Source organism: Conger conger, chromosome 6 (assembly GCF_963514075.1).
Source record: "Conger conger chromosome 6, fConCon1.1, whole genome shotgun sequence".
Classification (NCBI taxonomy): domain Eukaryota; kingdom Metazoa; phylum Chordata; class Actinopteri; order Anguilliformes; family Congridae; genus Conger; species Conger conger.
Window position 1 is genome coordinate 38,300,113 of NC_083765.1, and position 21,108 is coordinate 38,321,220.

Sequence of the window (21,108 nt, forward strand, 5' to 3'; positions counted from 1 at the left end):
AAATTTGTCAGCATTGATGTTTTTCTAAGCAACGGACTGCACTATGGCACATAAGAACTGTAGAACTATGAACACTTGGAATATCGTTTCCATAAATGCCTGTAAGTAATTAAAAACTGTAAAAACAACAGTAAATCAGACGCAGTGACACAGAGAAAGAGACGGGTGCCAAAAGCAACCCCCAGTGCTTGGACCAATGTACTGCTTTAATATGAAAAAGAAAACAAAGGAAACATTATTCATATGAAAAAGGAAAGACTGAGGACTTATAAATTCCCTTTGCAGGTTTCCCATAGTTACAATTCAAAACATGTTAATTCATCCAGTTTATTCATAGTTGGGTAAACAGTTCATTTGATTGAACAAGTATCCTAGCATTAACCTATCACTCCATTACATTAATCCCTCACATTAAATTCACTTATGTTTATTTGTATTACTTCACTTATTGCTGTGTCTTGCCATAGTATTAACCCCTCAAGGCGTATGATGACATTATGCGAATATGTTATGTTGAACTGCACATTCCAATGCTGATGAAACAACCCATGATTCACAATGATCATTGAAAGCAATGGTTGTTTTAGAAAATGACTTTTGAATTTTGAGGAAACATTCCGAAGTCCAGTCAGTCGTTAAAGTAGGAGGACATCACTCCCAAGATGCAGCAGCTGCTGTCTCCTGAAGCTGCCGTCAGCATTTCACAGACCAAGCGGTGCATCTCCTCACACCTTACAGCTGCTACGCTTTATGGGCTCAAGTGTGACCTGTAGATGCCATGGGTACTCACAAGCAAAACGTTCATAACATATACTCAGCAAATATATACTCATCACGAACATTGCCATCAAATTTCAAGTCGAAAATAAATCATTTTCTCCTCTGTATCAGAAAATAATACTTATTTACTACTGGATTATTGGATCATTATAACTTTGAGACTAAATATCACAGGTGCTCGAGCCAAAACCGGAAAGCTGAGGCTCGACATCATAACAGCCACATCACATGACCCGACATTTAACCCTGTCTCTGTGCTCTCTCATTGGTCACTAATCCTGAATACTGCTTACACCTATACACAAACAAGCTGTGGAGGAATACATTTCAGCAACAGAAGTATGTTTTTATGTGTGTGCCGTTTCATTTACCGCGTCTGGTATCTCACGCCTGAGTCTGTGGCTCTGCCGTTTCCCAGGAACCCCCTGCCTGCAGCGTCAGCCCTCCACCGGCGCTTTGAAGTCCCACAGTGGCCAGCGGAGGTGCAAGCTCACACCTCCAACACCTCCCTGGGGATAAATGCAGGAGACCAGGCAGGACCCCTCAGAACCAACACTGCTCTACCACAGAGAGAGCCTTCCTGCTCCACACGGAAAGCATTCATCCTTGGATCTTAGAGAGAAAGACCGCAGAAGACAAAGAGATACAGACATTTTCCTGCAGATTACTGTTGAATCCTTGAACTCTAGAAAGCCGGCAAAAGACCAAGATACAAAAGGAGATATTGAAATCTTCCTGCAGATTGCTGTTGAATCCTTGAGTCCCAGCGAGAGACAGCAGACACTCTTTCTCCAGCCATGGATGCAGCACTCTCCCAGTTCCTGCTCCAGGAGACCCGGGCCCCGGGGTGCGGGGCCACGTTGGAGCAGGCCTGCTCGGGCTCTGACCCCGGGTACCACAGCGCCTGTGGCAGCCTCTCCCCGGCCTCGTCCGTGGACTCGCTCTGCCTCTCTCCCCCTCCCGCCGACAGCCTGGTGTTCAGTGCCGCTGCCACGGAGACGGGGCCAAGGCCTGCACCCACGGCCCGGCCCGCCAGGCCCTCCCGGTCCCGCTACCCAGGCCACAAGCGGCAGAGCGCCAGCGAGCGGGAGAAGCTCCGGATGAGGGACCTGACCAAGGCCCTGCAGCGGCTCAACGCCTACCTGCCCCCCTCCCTGGCCCCCACCGGCCAGACCCTCACCAAGATCCAGACCCTGCGTCTCACCATCAGCTACATCGCTCAGCTCTCGGCCCAGCTGGAGGGGGTCCCTTCCCAGGCATGCCCAGAGCTCTCTCCCTCCTGCTCTGGAGCCCAGGAGGACGACCAGCGATCATTCTGCCAATCCACAGAGCAAGCCGCTGTGTTCCAGCCAGCTCTTTCTCACTCGATGGATCAGTACTCCTGTCTGCGCCAGCCTTACCAGGTAGGACTGACAGCAAGTTTTATATACAGCAGTCCTTCATATTATGTCTTTCTGAATGCCATTTCCTATAGCTTTGAGAGAAGTGCTTTGAAATGTTTTACTGCTTTCTCGGGTATAATAATTCATATCCTGGTAGTGATGCCAAAACTTGACATACTCATACTTGACAAACTTGACATTATTTGATTAAATGGGGAATAAAGGGGAACATTTAAATGCAAACTTTTTCTACAGAAATGTTAGCAGTAGTAGTTGTGGGGTTGCTGTGGTGTTCATTACAACTGCCTAACTTTCATTACTTAATTAGCGTAATGTTTTGCGATCATAAAGCTATAGAGCATGTAATCTACAATGTGGAGATAACACAATCACCAAAATATGCTGCGTAAAAATGAAATGCAAACCACTGGGTAGTCCACTAACCTTTGCCCCTATGTTCCTCTCTCCCTGCAGAATCCCTGTGGTGACTACAGCATTGCTCAAACGTTTACAGATGGATATTATACCCTGCAAAACCAGTTGCCTCTCTCCTCACTTTAAGAGCAAAAACACCAGCAAACTTTCACATGAGCCATGACTTGGACTGTTTCAAAGGACCTGACTATACACACACTGTTTAAATTATTTAATACTCAACTGTATTTTGTACATAGAAATATTTATATTTTGATATTCATATATTTTTTTTTACAATGTGAGAAAAATAAACAGATATAAACATTTCAACATTGTGATTTGCCTTCAGATGTTCTGTATGGTGCCAAAGGCCATTTTGAAGGGTGTCTACTCTCATTCTCTCATTAAATAAAATAACTCATATAAACCTGATATTTAGCTTCATCAAAGCAAAAGAAGGACCTTTGAGATTTTAATCTGTCTTGCAAGAGAGACGTGGACAAGGCAATGGTAGGCGATGGCAATGTCAACATAATAAATAAGATATTTAATTCATGATTCACAGGATATTGTTATGATATAGTAAAAACTAGTACTGAACTGGTATTGAACTCCCAAAATTAGAAACAAAAAAGCAAGCAGTGCATTTAAATGAACTCCCTTTTTCTGAAATGTATCATTCAGCAATGTAATTTCATCGAATAATGGTGGAGTATGTCAAGTTTTGGCATCATCACCAGGCTATGAATTATTATCCTCTAGAAAGCAGTTCAAAATTGTATTTGGTTTCCTTTAATCTATAATTTTTTAGGCTTATGATTTGGCTGCGCTTTTATATAGAATAATAAATAGAACAGTTATTTATTTAATCTTCATAGCTCACTGTCATAATATACATAGAGAGAATACACACAGTCATTCTTCACATTGCCCACCCACCTCATTACACATGATAGGATTATTTATTATCTTTAACTGATTTTTGAGTGCATAAACCAGAGAATGTTTTCTTTGAAGTGCACAGCTTTTGGCATCACTTGCTGAATTATGGGTGGGTATCATATCCATCTTATTTATTCCCACATCCATAGTTGTCTGTGTGTGTGTGTGTGTGTGTTTGTGCCCACAAAAATGTGCAGTGCCTTTGCTTTGCCTTTGCGTTTATAAGAAGCCTATCTTACAAATCACTTAAACTATTAAAGCACCCAACATTTCTTCAAGCTATAACAAGACCAAATTATAACTGTCACCTCCTAGTTTTTTATATTTGGAAGTCTTGGCCATGTCCACAGGCTAGTGATCAGAGGTTTACAGATAACCGGGCTGGTGCTATATATGGGGGAGATGTTCTTTGTATCCATGTTCGTATCCTGCTGGTGGCTGAGATCTAAATCTGCATTTTTAAAGGAGTTATATACTGATGCGGCTGTCATATCTATTCTACTGCTAGTCAAGTGAAGGACATCAGACAGGAACTGAAATATACTTATTTTGTGTGTATGTGCGTTTGTGTGTCATGTGTGTATGTGTGTGTTGTGTGTATGTGTCCTGAGGGGTTGCTAAGTTGTGTACTCTATTACTAGGCTGTCTGTGGTGAGTGCATATCTAAGGGGGACTCCCTGCTGTGCTGATGGGCTCTGTTTGTTTGCTGATCCTGACATAAAAGACCCATTAAGTGTCAATTAGCCTCACGTCCTGCCCACCCGGGGGGGGGGGGGGGATTCCTTCAGACCTTTTTCATGATGCCATGTGATCTTTCAATTAACACCAGTCTAAAGCGATGACAGAGTTCACGCTTGCTCGCCAATCACACTCCCTCTGGATAAACAAATGAAGTCTTCTGAAGTGTATCAGACGATGTGGATTTATTTTAGAACAACATACTAAAAAATGCAGTATTGAACACCCACACACACACGCAAGCACGCACACACACACTTTCAATTAATGGTCAATTCTCTGTCTTTATTTCTCAGATAAAACATTCGGCTGGCTGTTCAAACCACCTTTGTGATGCCCATCAATTTTCGCATTTCCCTAAAACCAGCCGAAAATAAATATTAACAAATTTGAACTTCAGAAATCTGAGATTGAACTCATTGATGAAGCTTTTTCAAGACGGCAAATGTGCTAGTGAGGTGAACTGGTGTTAAGTTTTAAGGAGAAACATGATATGAAGCGGAGCTTCAAGTACATGCATACACCGGGATGTGTAGAGACCCACCAGAGAGTTTCAGAATGTGTAGGAAGACTATGGACTATGGACTATGGACTACACTGTGTAGGAAGTATAAGAATGTGTAGGGAGTATCAGAATGCGTTGTGAGCACTAGAATGTGTAGGGAGTATGAGTATGTGTAGTGAGCACTAGAATGTGAGATATTGAGCTTCAAAGATACCAAAATGAATGGGCTCCAAGTAGATACAACCTTTTACATTTAGCATTTTTCTGTGTAAAACGTCACACATATAAACTATATAAACAAAAAAATTTACAGAACCTGACCCAGTGGGTGAACCCATCTGCCGCTGTTTGGTTTGCTGAAAGAATGGTTTTAAATACAAACAGACTCCAATTAATTAGTTGAAGCAGAGAATGGATAGGGGTATCAGAATGGATGGGGGTATCAGAATGTGGAGGGAGTAGCAAAAAGGATGGGGGCATCAGAATGTGTAGGGGGCAGCAGAAAGGATGGGACGCAAGCGTTGGAGTGATGGACAGAGGGGGCTGTGAGGTGACGTTTCCTCCTGTCCCCAGATCCTGACCAGCGACACTTGTGGGGGTTTGTGTCGGTGGTGAAATGTCACACATGGAATGGGACATTCTTTTCTGCACTCAGGGTGCCAGCTCTCCACCTTTTCATTCCATTTAAAAGCTTTCCAGTTTGATTCAAAATATAGACTTTGTCTTTGATTCAATTACAAAACAGAATAAAGCAGAAAGACAGCCCAGCGTTGGCCCAAAATGTGCCCCTGCATCAGCCTGTATGGTCACGTCAATAAACAGGTCAAAACTGCATCAGCGTGTATGGTCACGTCAATAAACAGGTAAAAACTGCATCAGCGTGTATGGTCACGTCAATAAACAGGTCAAAACTGCATCAGCGTGTTTGGTCATGTCAATAAACAGGTCAAAACTGCATCAGCGTGTATGGTCATGTCAATAAACAGGTCAAAACTGCATCAGTATTTATTCTTGCAACTGCATTTATTCATATTAAAAATATACTTTAGAAAATTATTTCATATTTACAATATCCAAAATCTAGTAGTATTTAACAATAATTATTTTGACATTGACTATACACATTATTTGAAAGAAATGTATCATACAATATGAATACATTCATAAGTATATTTACACATAAATGTATTAAAAAATGGCAACTTTAAAACACCAAATGTATTTTTGTTCCACTTGCTATGCATTTAATTATTTTGTTACATTGGTATTGTTCAAACAAGAGAAATTGCATAATTCTTCTTTGGGAATATGGGTTTTAGTGGTTTTACCACATGGAAGAGCAGGAAACTGTAAAAAATGTACCTTTGCTACCTTCATGAAAAATACTACAATTTGTGACTGCCATTTCTCTCTAAAAAAAAAAAAGATTAAAAAAACTTGCAATACCACAAATTACACTCTAACCCAGCCTTACATAGCTTATTCAAAGCGACTTACACTTGATTACATTAAGTAGGGGACAATCCGCCTTGGAGCAATGTGGGGTTAAGGGCCTTGCTCAAGGGCCCAACAGCTGCACGCATCTCATTGTGGCTACACCGGGGCTTGAACCACCAACCTTTCAGGGCCCAGTCAAACACCTTAGCCACTAGGCTATATGGTGCCACAATCACTTATTTGTCCCAAGTCTGTTAAAGCAAGTTGTACGTGTTTGTGGAAGTGGGTTTGTAACTCAGGGCATGTGGGTTTGATTCCCAGGTGTTTCCCCTGCTGTTACACCTGTGATCAAGGTACTTAACCTGCAACTTTTCAGCAAATATCACAGAACGAATGTAAACGTTAAGGCCTCCTCAGGGAAGTGCGCTGCAGCCGATGCAGGCTGCGGCTTGTCGTTTCCTGAGCTGGGATTTCGCTGAGGAACCAGTTCATCACAGGGTCCTTGTTCTCCGCCACCCATTTGATGTTGGCCACGGTCCTCTCGATGGCCTGCTCCAGTGCCAGTGCCCCTGAGCCAAAGCCTATTTGCGCATTGTCCTCTTTAAACCTCCTCAGCTGGCAGAAGGACAGAGCAGAGCTGATGTCACAAACGCATCCCCGAGACATGTCCACGTGCAAACCACATCATTATAATCATTTGTTCTTTCGGTGACACTTTTATCCAAAGAGACATACAGTTGATTAGACTAAGCCGGGACCAATCCCCTTGAACCACAAACCACAAACCATTTGGGTGCCAGATACTGTATGTACCTTAGCCATTAGACTACAGGCTGCTCCACATGTTTCAGATTTCATTCCTTTCTTGCATTTCTTCCAAATAAATAGGTCATGACAAGTGAATTATTAATGTATTTATATTATATATGTATTTGGAAATGCCATACATAACGTTGGTTAAAATTTAGACTTAATTATGAGAAATCTGTGGATGCACATTTAATGTATTCTGAAGTGTGCAGCATCATGCCGTTTTTCACAGAACCATTTAGTGCCAGGTTAAAAAAAATCACCACCAGATGGCACCAATTACAATTGCGAAAGATCAGGGGTATGTCCCAATACTTGAAAAAATGTATCCTTCTTTCCTGTGTGTGTCCCCTCCCCCCATTCCCCAGTACGGGGGAAGAGACACAAACAGGAAAGGAGGATACATTTTTTCAGAGTATTGGGGCTAACCCAGATTGTTAAGAGACTTCTGGGTGTGGAACCTAGAGCACATCCAATATAGAAGCACAAACAGACAAGGGTTAAGGCTTACCTGATTCAGCTCAAACTCTGTAGAGAACCTCTGGGTGACTCCATCAATAAGATTGGAGAACGAGAAAGAGCCACCACCATACCTTAGAGATGGGAGAAGAGAGTATATCAGAAACCTGAGGTATATAATCACCCACCCACACACACACACACGCACACACATACATAATATATAAAATTTTCACAAGTGTTATTTCATCTGTTTATTGGCAGAGATGGAAAATCCAGGGGTCGGAGAGTAAAAGTCCTGCTATGGTTTTTCACCCATCGTCAGCTGGTTTCAATTAATTAGTTCTACCTCCTGGCTGAGCAATTGTGCTAATTTGCAAATGACTAGGGAGGACTTCTGTGTTCTGAACCTATAATTTCCATCTCTTTTGAAGAGACAGAAGTACTCTCTTCAAACTGGCATCGTCTCATTGGCACATTGTTGTGTTCTTACTGCTCTGGCAGGGACAGAAAATTAACTTATTGTGTAATACTCATGAGATCTTTTGTAATAGGAATTTTGGGTGCAACTCACTGTGTGAAAATGTACTCCCATCTCTCTCTGATAAAGTCCCAGGCCATTGTCTGTCCCACCACATTTCCAGCGATGTACATGATGGTGAAGGTGGCATCCTGCTTCCGAATTTTATTTGGGTCCAGAGTGTATTCCAGGTACCTACATTAAACAAACAAAATAAATAAATAGATAATTAAGTATATATATATATATATATATATATATATATATATATATATATATATATATATATATATATCACAGCATATTAACATTGTGCTTTGTGCATAGGAAAGCATATTGGCTGAGTGATGTCTCTGCTCTCTACAGAAGTGATATTGAGCGAGTGCTGCAATCAATAGTCAGTGCCATAATGCAAACTTTCAACATAACTTAAACGAGGGCCATATGAAACTCTAGAGGGAGAATATAAATGTTAGTGCTAGAAGTAACATTATGGATTTCAGAATATGATGTTATAAGTAACATTATGGATTTGGAAATATAGTGCTATAAGTAGCATTATGGATTTGAGAATATAGAGCCATGAAAAGCATTATGGATTGGAGGATATTGTGGTAGACGTACCATACAAAAGTTTACTTCAGAAGATTCATCTTTTTATAGGTTTTTGCTTCAGTAACACATGTGGACTGCAGGAATGTTTTCAACATTTAAAGCATTTCTAATAGGAATTAGACCTAGGGTGTCCATCGAGGCTGTCTGAGAGTGTTTTTGTTTTTGCTGCCTGCCCTCACTTCACTGCATAGGATTCCTCCTGTCCACCCTTGTTCCCTCTCCATGTGTTTCCTGTCCTCTCTCTTCTCCCCAGGTCCCAGTCAGGTAGGAGGTTTGCTTCCCGCCAACATGGCCAGAATATCTCAAACCTCATCTTCCCTCCCAGATCCACTGGTGTTGATCTCTGTGTGGCTGGTGGCCTCTGGAACTGCCAGTCCGCGGTCCAGAAAGCAGACTTCATATCAGCCTATTGCCTCCCACCTCAGCCTTGACTTTCTTGCCTTAACTGAAACGTGGCTCTCACCAGAGAACACAACCACCCCGGCTGCCCTTTCTTCTGCCTTCTCTTTTTCCCACACACCCAGAACCTCTGGCAGAGGAGGTGGCACAGGTCTCCTAATCTCATCCTCATGGAGATCTAGTGTCTTCTTCTCATCCTTCTCCTTTTTTGAATTTCATGCGGTTTCAGTTACTTTCCCATGCAAACTCTTTATTATTGTTGTTTATTGCCCTCTGGGGAGCTTCTTGGATGAGATGGACATCCTCCTTAGCTCCTTACCAGTCAATGGCACTCCCCTGATCCTCCTGGGTGACTTCAACCTCAACGAAGAGGGTTTTTGAGAGTTGGGGCAGCCTGTAGCCTAGCAGCTAAGGTACATGACTGGGACCCGGAAGGCTGGTAGCCCCGGTGTAGCCACGATAAGATCTGTACAGCTGTTGGGCCCTTGAGCAAGGCCCTTAACCCCACATGGGTGCCCACTGCTCCTAAATAATTACGATGGGCCAATTGCAGAGGACAAATTACCCCACGTGATTCAATAAAGCATAAATATCTTCTATATTCTTCTTCTTCATAGGTTCTAATATACCACATAAACGTAATGCTAATCTGCTCCATGACAGCATGTCCGCTCCCCAGACAGCATCAATCTGCTCACATTGTTAACTGTAAGTCACTTTGGATAAAAACGTCAGCTAAATAACATGTAATGTAATGTCATTTTGGGAGGTGCAGGAGAGTTAAAATTTTAGTGGGATGACATTAGCTCAGGCGGTACGAGCAGTTGTCTGGCAGTCGGAGGGTAGCCGGTTCGATCTCGCCCTGGGTGTGTCCCTGAGCAAGACACCTAACCCCCAAATGTGTGGGTGTGTATGAATGGGTGAATGAGAAGCACAGCACTTTGGATAAAGGCACTACATTTACTGCACGGTGCCACAGAGCCAGGCCGAGCTCACCTCTTCAGCAGCCAGGGCTCCCTGGTGCAGGCCAGGGCCGACAGCAGCTTATCCGCCTCGGTGGCGATGGTGGCGCTCATAAACATCTCCCAGCCAAAGTCCCACTCTTCAGCGCCCCCTGCTGCGATGGCGCTGCAGTACACCGTCGTCCTCAGGTTGGGTGCAATCCTGGAGAGAGTCAAGCAAGGAGTCACAGGGCAAACTGTTCCCTCCCCTGGGAGTCATATGACTTCTTTTCAAGCCATAAGCATTTCCCAAAACCCACCCAAAACAGTAGATATTGACAGTTGGTGATAAAATAACCCCTTTCATATGCTACAGCAGAAACAGACAGCAGACCTGGGTCAAATACGTAATTGTTTTGGATTCAAATACATTTGATTGATTGTACCTGGTGCAGCTGATGGAGAGGGCCAGAAGGTGGGTTTTTTTAATTGCATAAGATCCAATACAACTGGCACGCTCAGTAAAGTGTAGAAAAGCATTTGAATCCAAAACTATTACATAGTTGAGCCAGTTTTGACAGACAGGTCTAACAAGATTGATAGCCGAAAATGAAGCCATCTCTGCAATGGCTGACATTTTCCATTTATTTGGAAATACTTGGCTTATCAACCTATTTTCTTTGAAAACCACCATCAGCCTCAGCGGCATATCTGTACATCAAAGGCAAGTATAAACGCAAATGATGTGTAGCCATCCAAAGTTGTACATGTGGTAGGCCTGCAGTGTTATTCATTCAGATTTGCGTCAGTGGAGGCTTAGTCACTAAGTGCTAAACTCACAGGTTATTGGCTGGGTTATTCATCCATTGACGATACCAATTTACGGTCAGTTCCTGGCAACCCTCCACTCCTGTGCTGCAGGCCAACCAGATAGCATTCACCTGGTTATACCTGAAGGCAAGAGGAGAATTTGTGGTTTCAAGTTCTGGTAGTAATTAACAGCAAAATGAGACAAAATACAGTGGAAGAAGCAGATGAGGTAAACAGCTTAGATCATGGATCATCAACTCTGGCCCTGGAATCCAAATTGAGCCCTGGTTTTCTTTTCTCCCAGGAAATTAGTGTTACTGATTGGTCAGACCGTCTTCCCACCTAACTCCCAGGTAGAGGGAAGGTGGAAGATGAGCAGTTGCTGATCCCAGGCCTAGATGATGATGGTGGTAGATGGTGTATATTTATCATTCATTTTAAAATCCTACATAGGGTCTCTTTGATTTCCACCATGGGCTTACAAAAACATTGTTGTCTTACTGTTCAGTGTGTCCAGTGGGTAGTTCAGTCCAGTCTGAAGTAATATTCTTGTAATACATGAAGAGATCTCTGACTTGGTTCTTGAGGTAAGTCTACAGAACAACCAAAATATAAGTACACATTTTTTGTTACATTTAGTATTATTATTATTATTATTATTATTATTATTATTATTATTATTATTATTGATATTGTTATTGTTATTTATGATATTTTTTTTATACTGAAATCTTATACTGTAAAACATGACAACTTTCAAGATTGTTTGAAAACAATAAATGAAAAGTGCACAAATCAAACATCCCAAAATGTTATTAGAACTATTTAGTAAACTATAAGCCACTCGAGAGTCATTTTTGTTAAATCAATACTATACTAATTTAGTTAAATTATACTAATGGTAAATTACTGTTATCACATAACACTAAAAATCTGATGCTGATTCAACTGATTCAACCCACCTGCATGGGGCCGTAGACCTCACTGCGGTCGAACATGAGAAAGAAGTAGTCTAGGTTGCCGATGGCTGACTCCCATGGCATGAAATCTCTTTCTTGGGAGAGATACTTGGTTGTTCTCAGAGCCAAAGTTGTGGCTACCATTTCTGCCCTTTAAAGAGATAAAATTGTGTTTTATATCTTGTGCTTTATGGATTGGAGCATTTGGAAGAGAAACTGACAGCAATGGCTGTTTGTGTGCAAAGGCCTCACCTAGCAAGGTTAAAAGCATCATCAATAATCTGGGCTCTGTTGATGACAGGAACCATCTACAGAGAAATCAGAGAGAAACCAACATAAATCCTGTACAGATATGTCTATGTCCAGAAATTCACTGCTACATTTCTTTCTACTGATATGGAGCTGGCAATTAAAATAATTAGAAGTAGAGTTTCATTTATTGTTTTAGGCAAGATGTTTTGTCCAAGTGAATATGTGATGTTTGAATGCCAGAAAGCCGTTACAATGCTCCATGATTGCTGAAGGTTTTTACTTGGTGGTCTGAGCTGAGTTGCGCGAGGAGGCGTTCCCAATTGCTGATGTCATAGTTCACTCTGTAGTAGCCAGTGACATTGATATTGGCCAGTACCCACCCTGGCCCAGTGATTTTCAATGGTCCGTGGATTGCTGTGCATTTAAAGAAGAGAACAATGTACAGGGATACAATTTTATTTTCAAGTATGGCATTTCTAGACATGAAAGCTAGGTAAGATGATGCATATGTAAGGAACTGCATTTCCAAAAGACTATAACACAAATCTCATGTAGTGGGTAGTATCAGAACATTCCTGCTTTCAGTTAAAAAAAAGTAATTGAAACTCTCAACTGAATACAATATATGGCCTCTTTTCATGGGAAGTCCCACTTCTAACACCCTTTCGCAAGAGGCAAATAAAAATATAGTGCAACATACCAAAACATACAGTGGGCTCCAGAATTATTAGCACCCTTGATAAATATACACAAAAAGTGAAGTAAACTAAATAATAATACAGTTACTGACATAAGCTTTATTTTCCAACCAAAGTAGTGCGGTTTATTCAATGGAATCAACCAAAGTCTTACACTTTCAAATTAAAAAAAATTCCACCAAAAACAGGTTCCACAATTTTGACAAAGGACAAAGGATGACAGCTATGAGTCAAATGAGTCATGAATGACCGGAACCCAAGCAGTACCTGTTTTCTGCAGTAGCCAGAATGATTCCTGTGGAATACCCATCATGGTCCAGGTTACGGGAACGTACCACTCATAGCTGAGGGCACAGAGAGGTGAAATTAGGAAATCATATGAAATGATTCCAATACTTAAATAAACACAACTTCCCCTTTGACAGCTCGTGGTGTGCATAAGTAGGGACAGGTGCGGGATGCTGAGTAACGTTAATATGAATGGCTGAGGTGCACATTAATTGCACAGTGGAACCACTCAATCAGCAGCAATATGGGGGTAATGACCTTGCTCAATGGCCCAACAGCTGTGCAGATCTTATCATGATCTTGATCCACCAACCTTTCGGGTCCCAGTCATGTACCTTAACCACTAGGCTACAGGATAGGCGACAGGCTGCCCTTATTAGCAATCTTGTGATATGACTCTGTCAAGGAAGTCCACCAGTCCATCAACACAAGCATGCATGGATAAGGCAGGGAGGGCAGCAGCGAAACCCCTCAGAGGGGAGCACAACAGATCCAGCAGCAATGAGAATTGTTATTATACTCTTCTCAGAAACACAGGGAGAACATGCAAATGCCACACAGAAAGGCCCCGGATTGGAATCTGGGTCCTTCTTGCTGTGTGGTAACTATGCTATTCACAGCACCATCATGCTGCCCCTGTGCTGCAAGTCCCACTGCTTAACTTCTCTCACTACATGCCACAATGCCTATACTGCACTGTATAATCAGCTGTCCCTGCCCACCCTGTTCAGATTGGCCAATTCGGGACTTACTTGAATTCTGACGGCCTATCAACTACGGACTCCGGGTCGAGGAGGAAGTGCTTCTGGGAGAGCTCCCCTGTGCGAGTGTCGATGGTGACAACAGGGAAGCCCATCTGGAGGATCCAGCGGTTCATTATGTCGTTCACGCTGTGCGGGAGAGACAGGCTGGGAGTGCTGTCCACTGCCTGAAAACGGTCAAAGACAGACCTGGGTCAAATATGTAATTTTACATTACATTACATTGATGGCATTTGGCAGACACTCTTATCCAGAGCAACGTACACCAATGTGCAAAGTGCATACCCATCACCAGGGATAAGCATGCTGAAAAACCCTAGAGGGAAGTACAATTTCAACTGCTACCTGTACAACAAAGATAAGGCCTAGAGCCTATTTGATCATCAGTTTTTTTTATTGAATTTTTTTATACCGCAACTCGCAAATGTATGAATAACCTGCTTATCAAACAGAACTAGCAAAGGTATCATTCTAATACACAAGTAGATAACACAGGTAAAGACAACATTTAAGGTTTACAGGAAGGTAGGGAGAGGTGCAACTTGAAGAGATTGTTTTGGATTCCAAATGCTTTTCTATACTTTACTGAGCCTGTCACATGTGTTGGAACCTATGTAAGTGCAAACCTTGCCTTCTGTTCCTCTTGGTTGGCTCAATTGCCAATAGAGAAGGAATCACAGCACAGAAAGTGCCATGAACACTGAGCTTCATTGGGGCTCTTACAAGGGTTGACCTGCTACCCTACAGTATGCATCACACTGTCTACAATGCTAATGTAACACAGCTAAAGTATGTTCTATGTTTGCTTGCAACCAGTTGAACTTACTTGTTGAAGGTGATTCCAGAGGTCTGTGTATACGGTGTTATTGAACGCAAACTGGTTCAGGTAGGTCTGCAGGGAGAGATTTTATATTTCAGTGAAGATATAAGCAAAGTCCTGAATTACAACTAAAAAAGGGTACATTCTTGGTACAGAATTAGTGGCTAGTGTAATGCCATTTAGAATCATTAGGACCAAAATAATGTTCAATAACTAGAATAGGTTATTCAGCTCATCGAGGTAAATTCCATTTAGGCATATTATGATGCATCAATACTGTGTCAAGCTTGGGTTAAAGCACTACATCAACTGTAAACAGAGCTTGTGTGGGTTCAATAGGGATGACATTCCCTTTAATGGTTGTTAAACATACTCAAGAGTACAGAATTGTTTTTACTGAACATTTTGCCATAGTAAGTTCATTAATGCATTATCAACTTCCTATGTGGAAAACACATCACAGAATTGGTGTAGAATTGATCTTGTAGCTTAATTCTAACTTTACAGCCTTGTTGTTGTGGTGGTGGAGCTCAAATGTTCTCTGAATTCGACTGTTTTTCATGATTGTTATAGCACGCCCAAATTGCGTCTCGACTCACTTGGAGTCCTTTGACGAACACTGCCTCTGACAGGAAGTTAGAGAGCATCCTCAGCACCGACGCCCCCTGTGGACCAAAAACATCATCAGCATACTACTTTCTACATTCTAGTTCTATGTTGTGATTAACGTTTTGCTGGTATCATTTGAAAATGTTCATTGATAAATGATATAGTTCCGTCAACATATCCACCAAACCCACATTTTATTGCAAGTGGCTAGTGCACACTATGAAGATATTAACAGTGTCTGTCCACTACAAGAAACACTCAATGAAACTGTGCACTGAAGTATTCAGACAGGTACTCTGCCTTGCTTTAGGTGATGTTCAGATATGTTACTTTACATTAGGAGTTGTCAAGATTGTAGTGAACTGTACCATAAGCAGGTGTTTATAGTTCCCCTTCAGCAGTCAGTAGGCCTTAAAATTCAGGGGTTTTAACTCAATTAGCGACTTAAAAGTAATCACGGTAGTACTTTAACCAAGAGTCAGCACATCCTGTTAGATGAGTTTTTATTTGCTTTCTCATATAACTCACCTCACTGAACCTTGATTTGTGCAAATACAGCAAATACAAACTAAAAGCACTGTACATGGCCGTAGGTGATGTACGTATGCGGCTGTGTACTTTTGCCATAGGTGATGTGTACAGTATGTAAATGTGGACTTTATCTTATGGGAGAAGATGTTTGGTTGTTCCACTTTACCTTGCTGTAGGTAATGCCATCAAATAGCTCGTTGATCTGCGCTGGCTTATTGATCTCCTCCTCTCTGAAGGAGAGAGGGTGAGAAGAGGCTAGGGCATCGACTGCAAACACACTGTGGACGTCATACAGAACCATCAGGTCTTTCTGTGAAGGAGAAGCAACATCACATCAGTGCTGTCCACTGCATGGATTTCAAATAAATGTGGCGGTTTTAGAACACATTTCTATGGCCTTAAAGGTGTAAATTAGCCATTACAGAAAAGAGCTTTGGGGAGTGGCAGGCATGAGTTGGATAGAATTAGACAAAACAAATAAGACAAAGCTTACCACGCCCCATTCTGGCTCAGCGTCGTTTGCCCCCAGGTATGAGACGTAGGTGGCGAATCCTTCGTTCAACCACAGGTCATTCCACCACTTCGTCGTCACAAGATTTCCGAACCACTGTGAAGATGAAAGCAAGCAGCATGTAAGTAGGCCAGGGCTAGAGTAGGGACAGGAAGTTGAAGGCTACATGAATCCCCACAGTGGGTAAAGCTACAATAAGCTGTAAATCACCAAATAGCCTTGACAAATCAAAAGGCCCGGGTCTCAATAGCAAAACACATTCTTGGGTTTACACCACTCAAGTCACTTTTTAGCATACCTTATGGTAGTATACACGTTTATGGTCTCATAAAACCCCGTCATGCCTTCAATTGCATATTGCGTATCATGTATATACACTCACTGAGTACTTTATTATTTTGACCTTGGCATGATTGTTGGTGCCAGATGGGCTGGTTTGAGTATTTTTGCAACTGCTGATCTGCTGGGATTTTCATGCAAACAGTCTCACAACAGTGTTTACTCAAATTGGCGAGAGAAACAAAAAACATCCATTACATTACATTATATTACAAAGCATTTAGCGGATGCTCTTATCCAGAGCGACGTACAATGAAGTGAGCAGCAGTAAAGTAATACTAATAAAGTGCTAGGTAAGTGTATCTGCACAGTATATGTATACAGTATATTATTCCAATTCAATTCAGTGAGTTCAAGAAATGAAATGACATTCAAAAATCTCCATAGAAAAATATGGCAATTTTTCAATTCATTAAATTCATTGTAATTCATTTGAATTGACTCAATTGAAAGGGTACCCCAACCTGTCTTGGAACATGTTTCTTGTTTGAAGCCGCAAAAAATGAAGACAAATTGACTGGTAGCATTCCCTGGCAATGAATGTTTTGAATCTGAAAGTCAGCCTTGCGTACCATATGAGCCAGTTCATGAGAAATGATGGTGGCAATGGTCTCTTTGTCTCCGTTGGAGGACCTTGTTGCATCGTAGAGCAGAGCTGTCTCTCGGTATGTAATAAGACCCCAGTTCTCCATGGCCCCGGCATTGAAGTCTGGCAGGGCAATCTGATCTGGAAGAAACAAGATTTAAATGTAAGTTTAATTTTTGCATTTTCTTAATATTCCAATAGTGTTCATCCAGATTGACTTATGTAACAGTGCAAAAGTTATTTTTAAAAAGTGACACAGACCTGGTTAAGAGGATACAGATAAAAAGAATACAAAAAAGTGGGCAAGTCTTTATACAATGTCACTACCAACATGGGCTGGGCCTTACTGCCTGTATATCGTTGTTTTGAGCCTGGGCTATGTCTTATTGGCTTATTAGCAAAATGCCAATGGGTAACTAGCTGTTAGCAGTGAGAGATACATGTAAACATCTCCTCCAATTGGTGCTAGCTCCCTGCTAATATTGTGTGTTCTGTTGGGAGCATAATGCTCATGGTTTCAGGCCATCACAGGAGCGAATGCACTTCAGATGCAGCCTGCTTGAAAGGGTGTGGATTTATTTAAAATATAAAGGCTAAAATATGACAGCTGAGGCTACTACCTTGTCTATCTCTGTATTACCTGATTTAGTGAGGGGGTAAGTGGCATTGTAGTAGCTTTCAAAAAACTTTAGGATTGGCCCTGTCACATTAAGGGCATATTCTCCCTGGCCTTCCTCGATGGCCTTTCTGCGAGCCCATACTCGAATCTGCAAAAGAAAAAAAGGATACAATATATAAAATTACTTTAAACCACCATGTTGAATCCTCATTCACTTATTGACAGCACTTTATGCAAAAGCAATAAGCAACTGACCTCTGATCTGACAACCAGACCGTGATTATGCCTGTAAATGGTCAGAAAGATTGAAAAAAGGAGAGAAATATGACCTGCGGCCATTACTATTGTACAGCTGCACAAATGCCGAATGTTTGCATGAAGAGAGAGTGATTGGAAGTGAATGCATTGCCACAGCAGAAGTGTGGTTTCACCTCAATGAGCCAGGAGGAAGATTCATTTCACCCACAGCAGACCTATTCCCATGACACGTGCAAGACGTGCTGCTGTTCATCATGCAGAATGCAAAGAAAGCCCACGCAGACTTTGCACCACAGCCAGCTGTCAAATGTACTCAGTTTGATAAAAAACAACGAACAAACGAACAAAGAAAAAGAAAGAAAAAGAAACAGCACATAACAATTCCCAGTCTTGCACATTGTATTCTCCATACTGGATTCTGGACTCTGAACTGAACTTCCCTCTAGGCTGTACCTGGTCACCACACACTTAGGCCTGGCATAGAATGTAGTTATAAAATGTTTACAGGTCTTTGTACATCAAGATAAGGAAAACTTAACTTATAACAAAATATTTAAAAAAACAATTACCAAAACGTCTTTCTCCATAGACTCTATAAATGTGAAGTCTGACACAATGAAAGCCAGAAGGTAGGTGGACATTCTCGGTGTTGGCTCAAATGTGGTCCTAATCACTGCAATGCCATCTATGGTGGTGTTCACCATCTCTACAAGAGAGGATAGAAGGCAGTGAGGGGATCAAAACTTAAACAATTAGAAATGTTTTTCCATTTAATACATTCTTCAATGGATTATTGAGCCGCTCGAACCCTTATCCATGCCGTTAGACAGAGCCACGGTCCCAGGCTCGTGGATCAGTGTGATGTAGAAGACTGCTTTCATCGCCGGCTCATCAAAGCAAGGGAAGGCCTTCCTGGCATCCGTGGCCTGCATCTGAGTCGTGGCTACCACTCTGCAAAAAATTCAATGTGTAAAGGTTAAAAAATTAAACATTAACGCAGAACAGATGCAAAGTCCAGAAATTTGGGTGGAGAATGAACCATGATCGCATTGGGGGGGTCGAGTACAGGTTGAGAATCAGTCACCATACGGATTCTCTACTACTAAAAGCTGTACAGTAGGTGAAATTGGTGAGTTTAATAATTTACACTTCTTAAAGGGACAATAGGTTTTTGTGTTAAAACATTGTCACAAGAAATCCCTTCCTATCATTGAAAAAGGCTCAATGACATTTTGATTCACTCTCTGCCTGTGTTTAGTTCTTAATTGAACAGCTCTACAATAATTCAAGCTCATTGGTGGAAAAATGGTTGTAATTGCCACAGGCAATGGCGTGGGGCCTTATTATGATTGCTTGTGTGTTGCTGCCCAAATTGCACTCCAGACTAGCTATCACTAAAACTCTGTATACCATACTATTGCTTAGCTCAACCTTTATTTGTCTAAACCTTTATTTGTCTCAAACTGTTATTTGCAGTCGCATCGTTTGTGGTACACTGTCATATCTTAGTTATATAGCCAGTTAGTTCCATAGCCAAATAAGTTGCTTGCTCATAATATAGTTGACTATAAATATATAATAAATATATAATATATAATAAACTTCAAAAACACAAAATAAATAAACAGTGTTGTGCAGCACACTAAAGTCAACATTTCATAAATCACCTGTTCTGCGAACATTTTCTTACTAGAACACTACAAAAAGACGTAGTCAAAGAACGGGGTGGTTCAAACGCAACCAAAAAGTTCATGTTGGAGTCCCTGGCTAGTGTTTAGGCAGTTAGCGAGACAGCTAATTCACAGAGTTTGGGAATGGATCACAGAACTAGAATGGAAACGGCATTACAAAGCTCGTATTTTCACTGCTTTTGTGAATCTAGTGTGGAGTAGGGCATACACTACACTTCCACAGATCTGTCTGTCCGTAAAACCCACCACAAAACGGATGATTAATTGTACCGTCAGAACCCACTGCCATGACTTTTTGTCGTCGATTAATGCCATGTATGGGCTCGAGTAATCTCATCTCAGTGAAACTACATGAATCACTGAATCACTGAATCACAGGTGGATACTGTAGTACTCTGGGTGAGTGGAAACACACTTTAAGATAAATTAATATTTTAAATAATTTAATTGTGATATGAATAAAAACAAATTTTCGACTCTTATAATTTAATATGTTTCTGTAAGGTAACATTCTTTCTCAGGCATCTTCAGGATATTTCATGATACTCAAGGAGTACTTCTGATACTGTCTGCATGATTTCACCCAGGTCTGTATTGCATACACAATCTGATTATACATTACAAATAGCTTCCTATAGAAATAATTCCTTACTTTTTGACTCCATCCTCGACATACTCGCTCCTGTAGAAGCCTCCGAGGTCATCGGCCAGCTCCCCCTGAAACTCGGTGTCCAGCTGGTAGGCCTGTCCCACAGTCAGCATGCCACTGAGCTGCACCACCAGGTACTGCGTCTCCGTCTGGAGCCAGGTGGTCTCCACGGTCGGCACGGCGGCAGGGCCAACAGCGGTCAACCTGGCCATGTCGAAGGTGGTGAGGTTGAGCTTGTTGGAGTGGATGAGGATCAGGTCCGTCTCCTTCACGCAGGTGAAGACCACGCTGGAGCTCCCGGTGAAGATGAACATGCCGTTCTGGTCCACGCTCAGCCTGGGCCACAGGGTCACGTTGTAGTACTCAGGCCTCAGTGTGTCCGGGAGCCTGTACTGGTCCCAGGGGTCATTTGAGGGTGCTGGAGTCAGGGTGGTCAGGGTGAGACCAGTAGTAGGAACATTGGTAGGAGCAGTAGTAGGAGCAGTAGTAGGAGTAGTAGTAGGAGCAGTGGTAGTAACAGTGGTGGCAGCAGTGGCGGTCGTCACTACACCATCAGTGGGCTTTACCTCATTTTTTGATTTTTCTTGGGTGTAGACCACTGACAGGGCAATGAGGGCAGCTATGGCCCCCACTCCCAGAATCAAAGCCACCACCCCCAGGGTCTTACTGATGTAGAAGCCTTTAGCCATGTTGAAGTGAGAACTGAACCAAAAGAAGGGAGATACATTGCACTTGGGGGCTTTTTATTAATTCTGTGGTGCAGTCTCCACCCCTGCTGTTAA

General features: G+C 42.0%; 2 protein-coding genes across 2 annotated transcripts; one reads left to right on the forward strand and one right to left on the reverse strand.

The window, feature by feature from the left end:
• Positions 1–1,577: 1,577 nt before the first annotated feature.
• LOC133131549 (mesoderm posterior protein 2-like) lies at positions 1,578–6,549 on the forward strand. Its single transcript, XM_061246924.1, has 2 exons — positions 1,578–2,183; positions 6,523–6,549. The coding sequence occupies exons 1-2, from the start codon at positions 1,578–1,580 to the stop codon at positions 6,547–6,549; spliced, it is 633 nt and encodes a 210-aa protein (XP_061102908.1).
• A 54-nt stretch (positions 6,550–6,603) lies between these two features.
• On the reverse strand, positions 6,604–21,015 carry LOC133131550 (aminopeptidase Ey-like). Its single transcript, XM_061246925.1, has 21 exons — positions 20,874–21,015; positions 20,330–20,792; positions 18,795–18,937; positions 18,556–18,692; positions 17,750–17,876; positions 17,096–17,250; positions 16,167–16,280; positions 15,840–15,983; positions 15,133–15,198; positions 14,540–14,605; positions 13,705–13,880; positions 12,932–13,008; positions 12,247–12,380; positions 11,967–12,022; positions 11,718–11,865; positions 11,257–11,348; positions 10,786–10,896; positions 10,001–10,168; positions 8,045–8,185; positions 7,523–7,604; positions 6,604–6,816 (listed from the first exon to the last, which is right to left on the reverse strand). Exons 1-21 carry the CDS (start codon positions 21,013–21,015, stop codon positions 6,604–6,606), a joined length of 2,955 nt encoding a protein of 984 aa, XP_061102909.1.
• Positions 21,016–21,108: the final 93 nt, after the last annotated feature.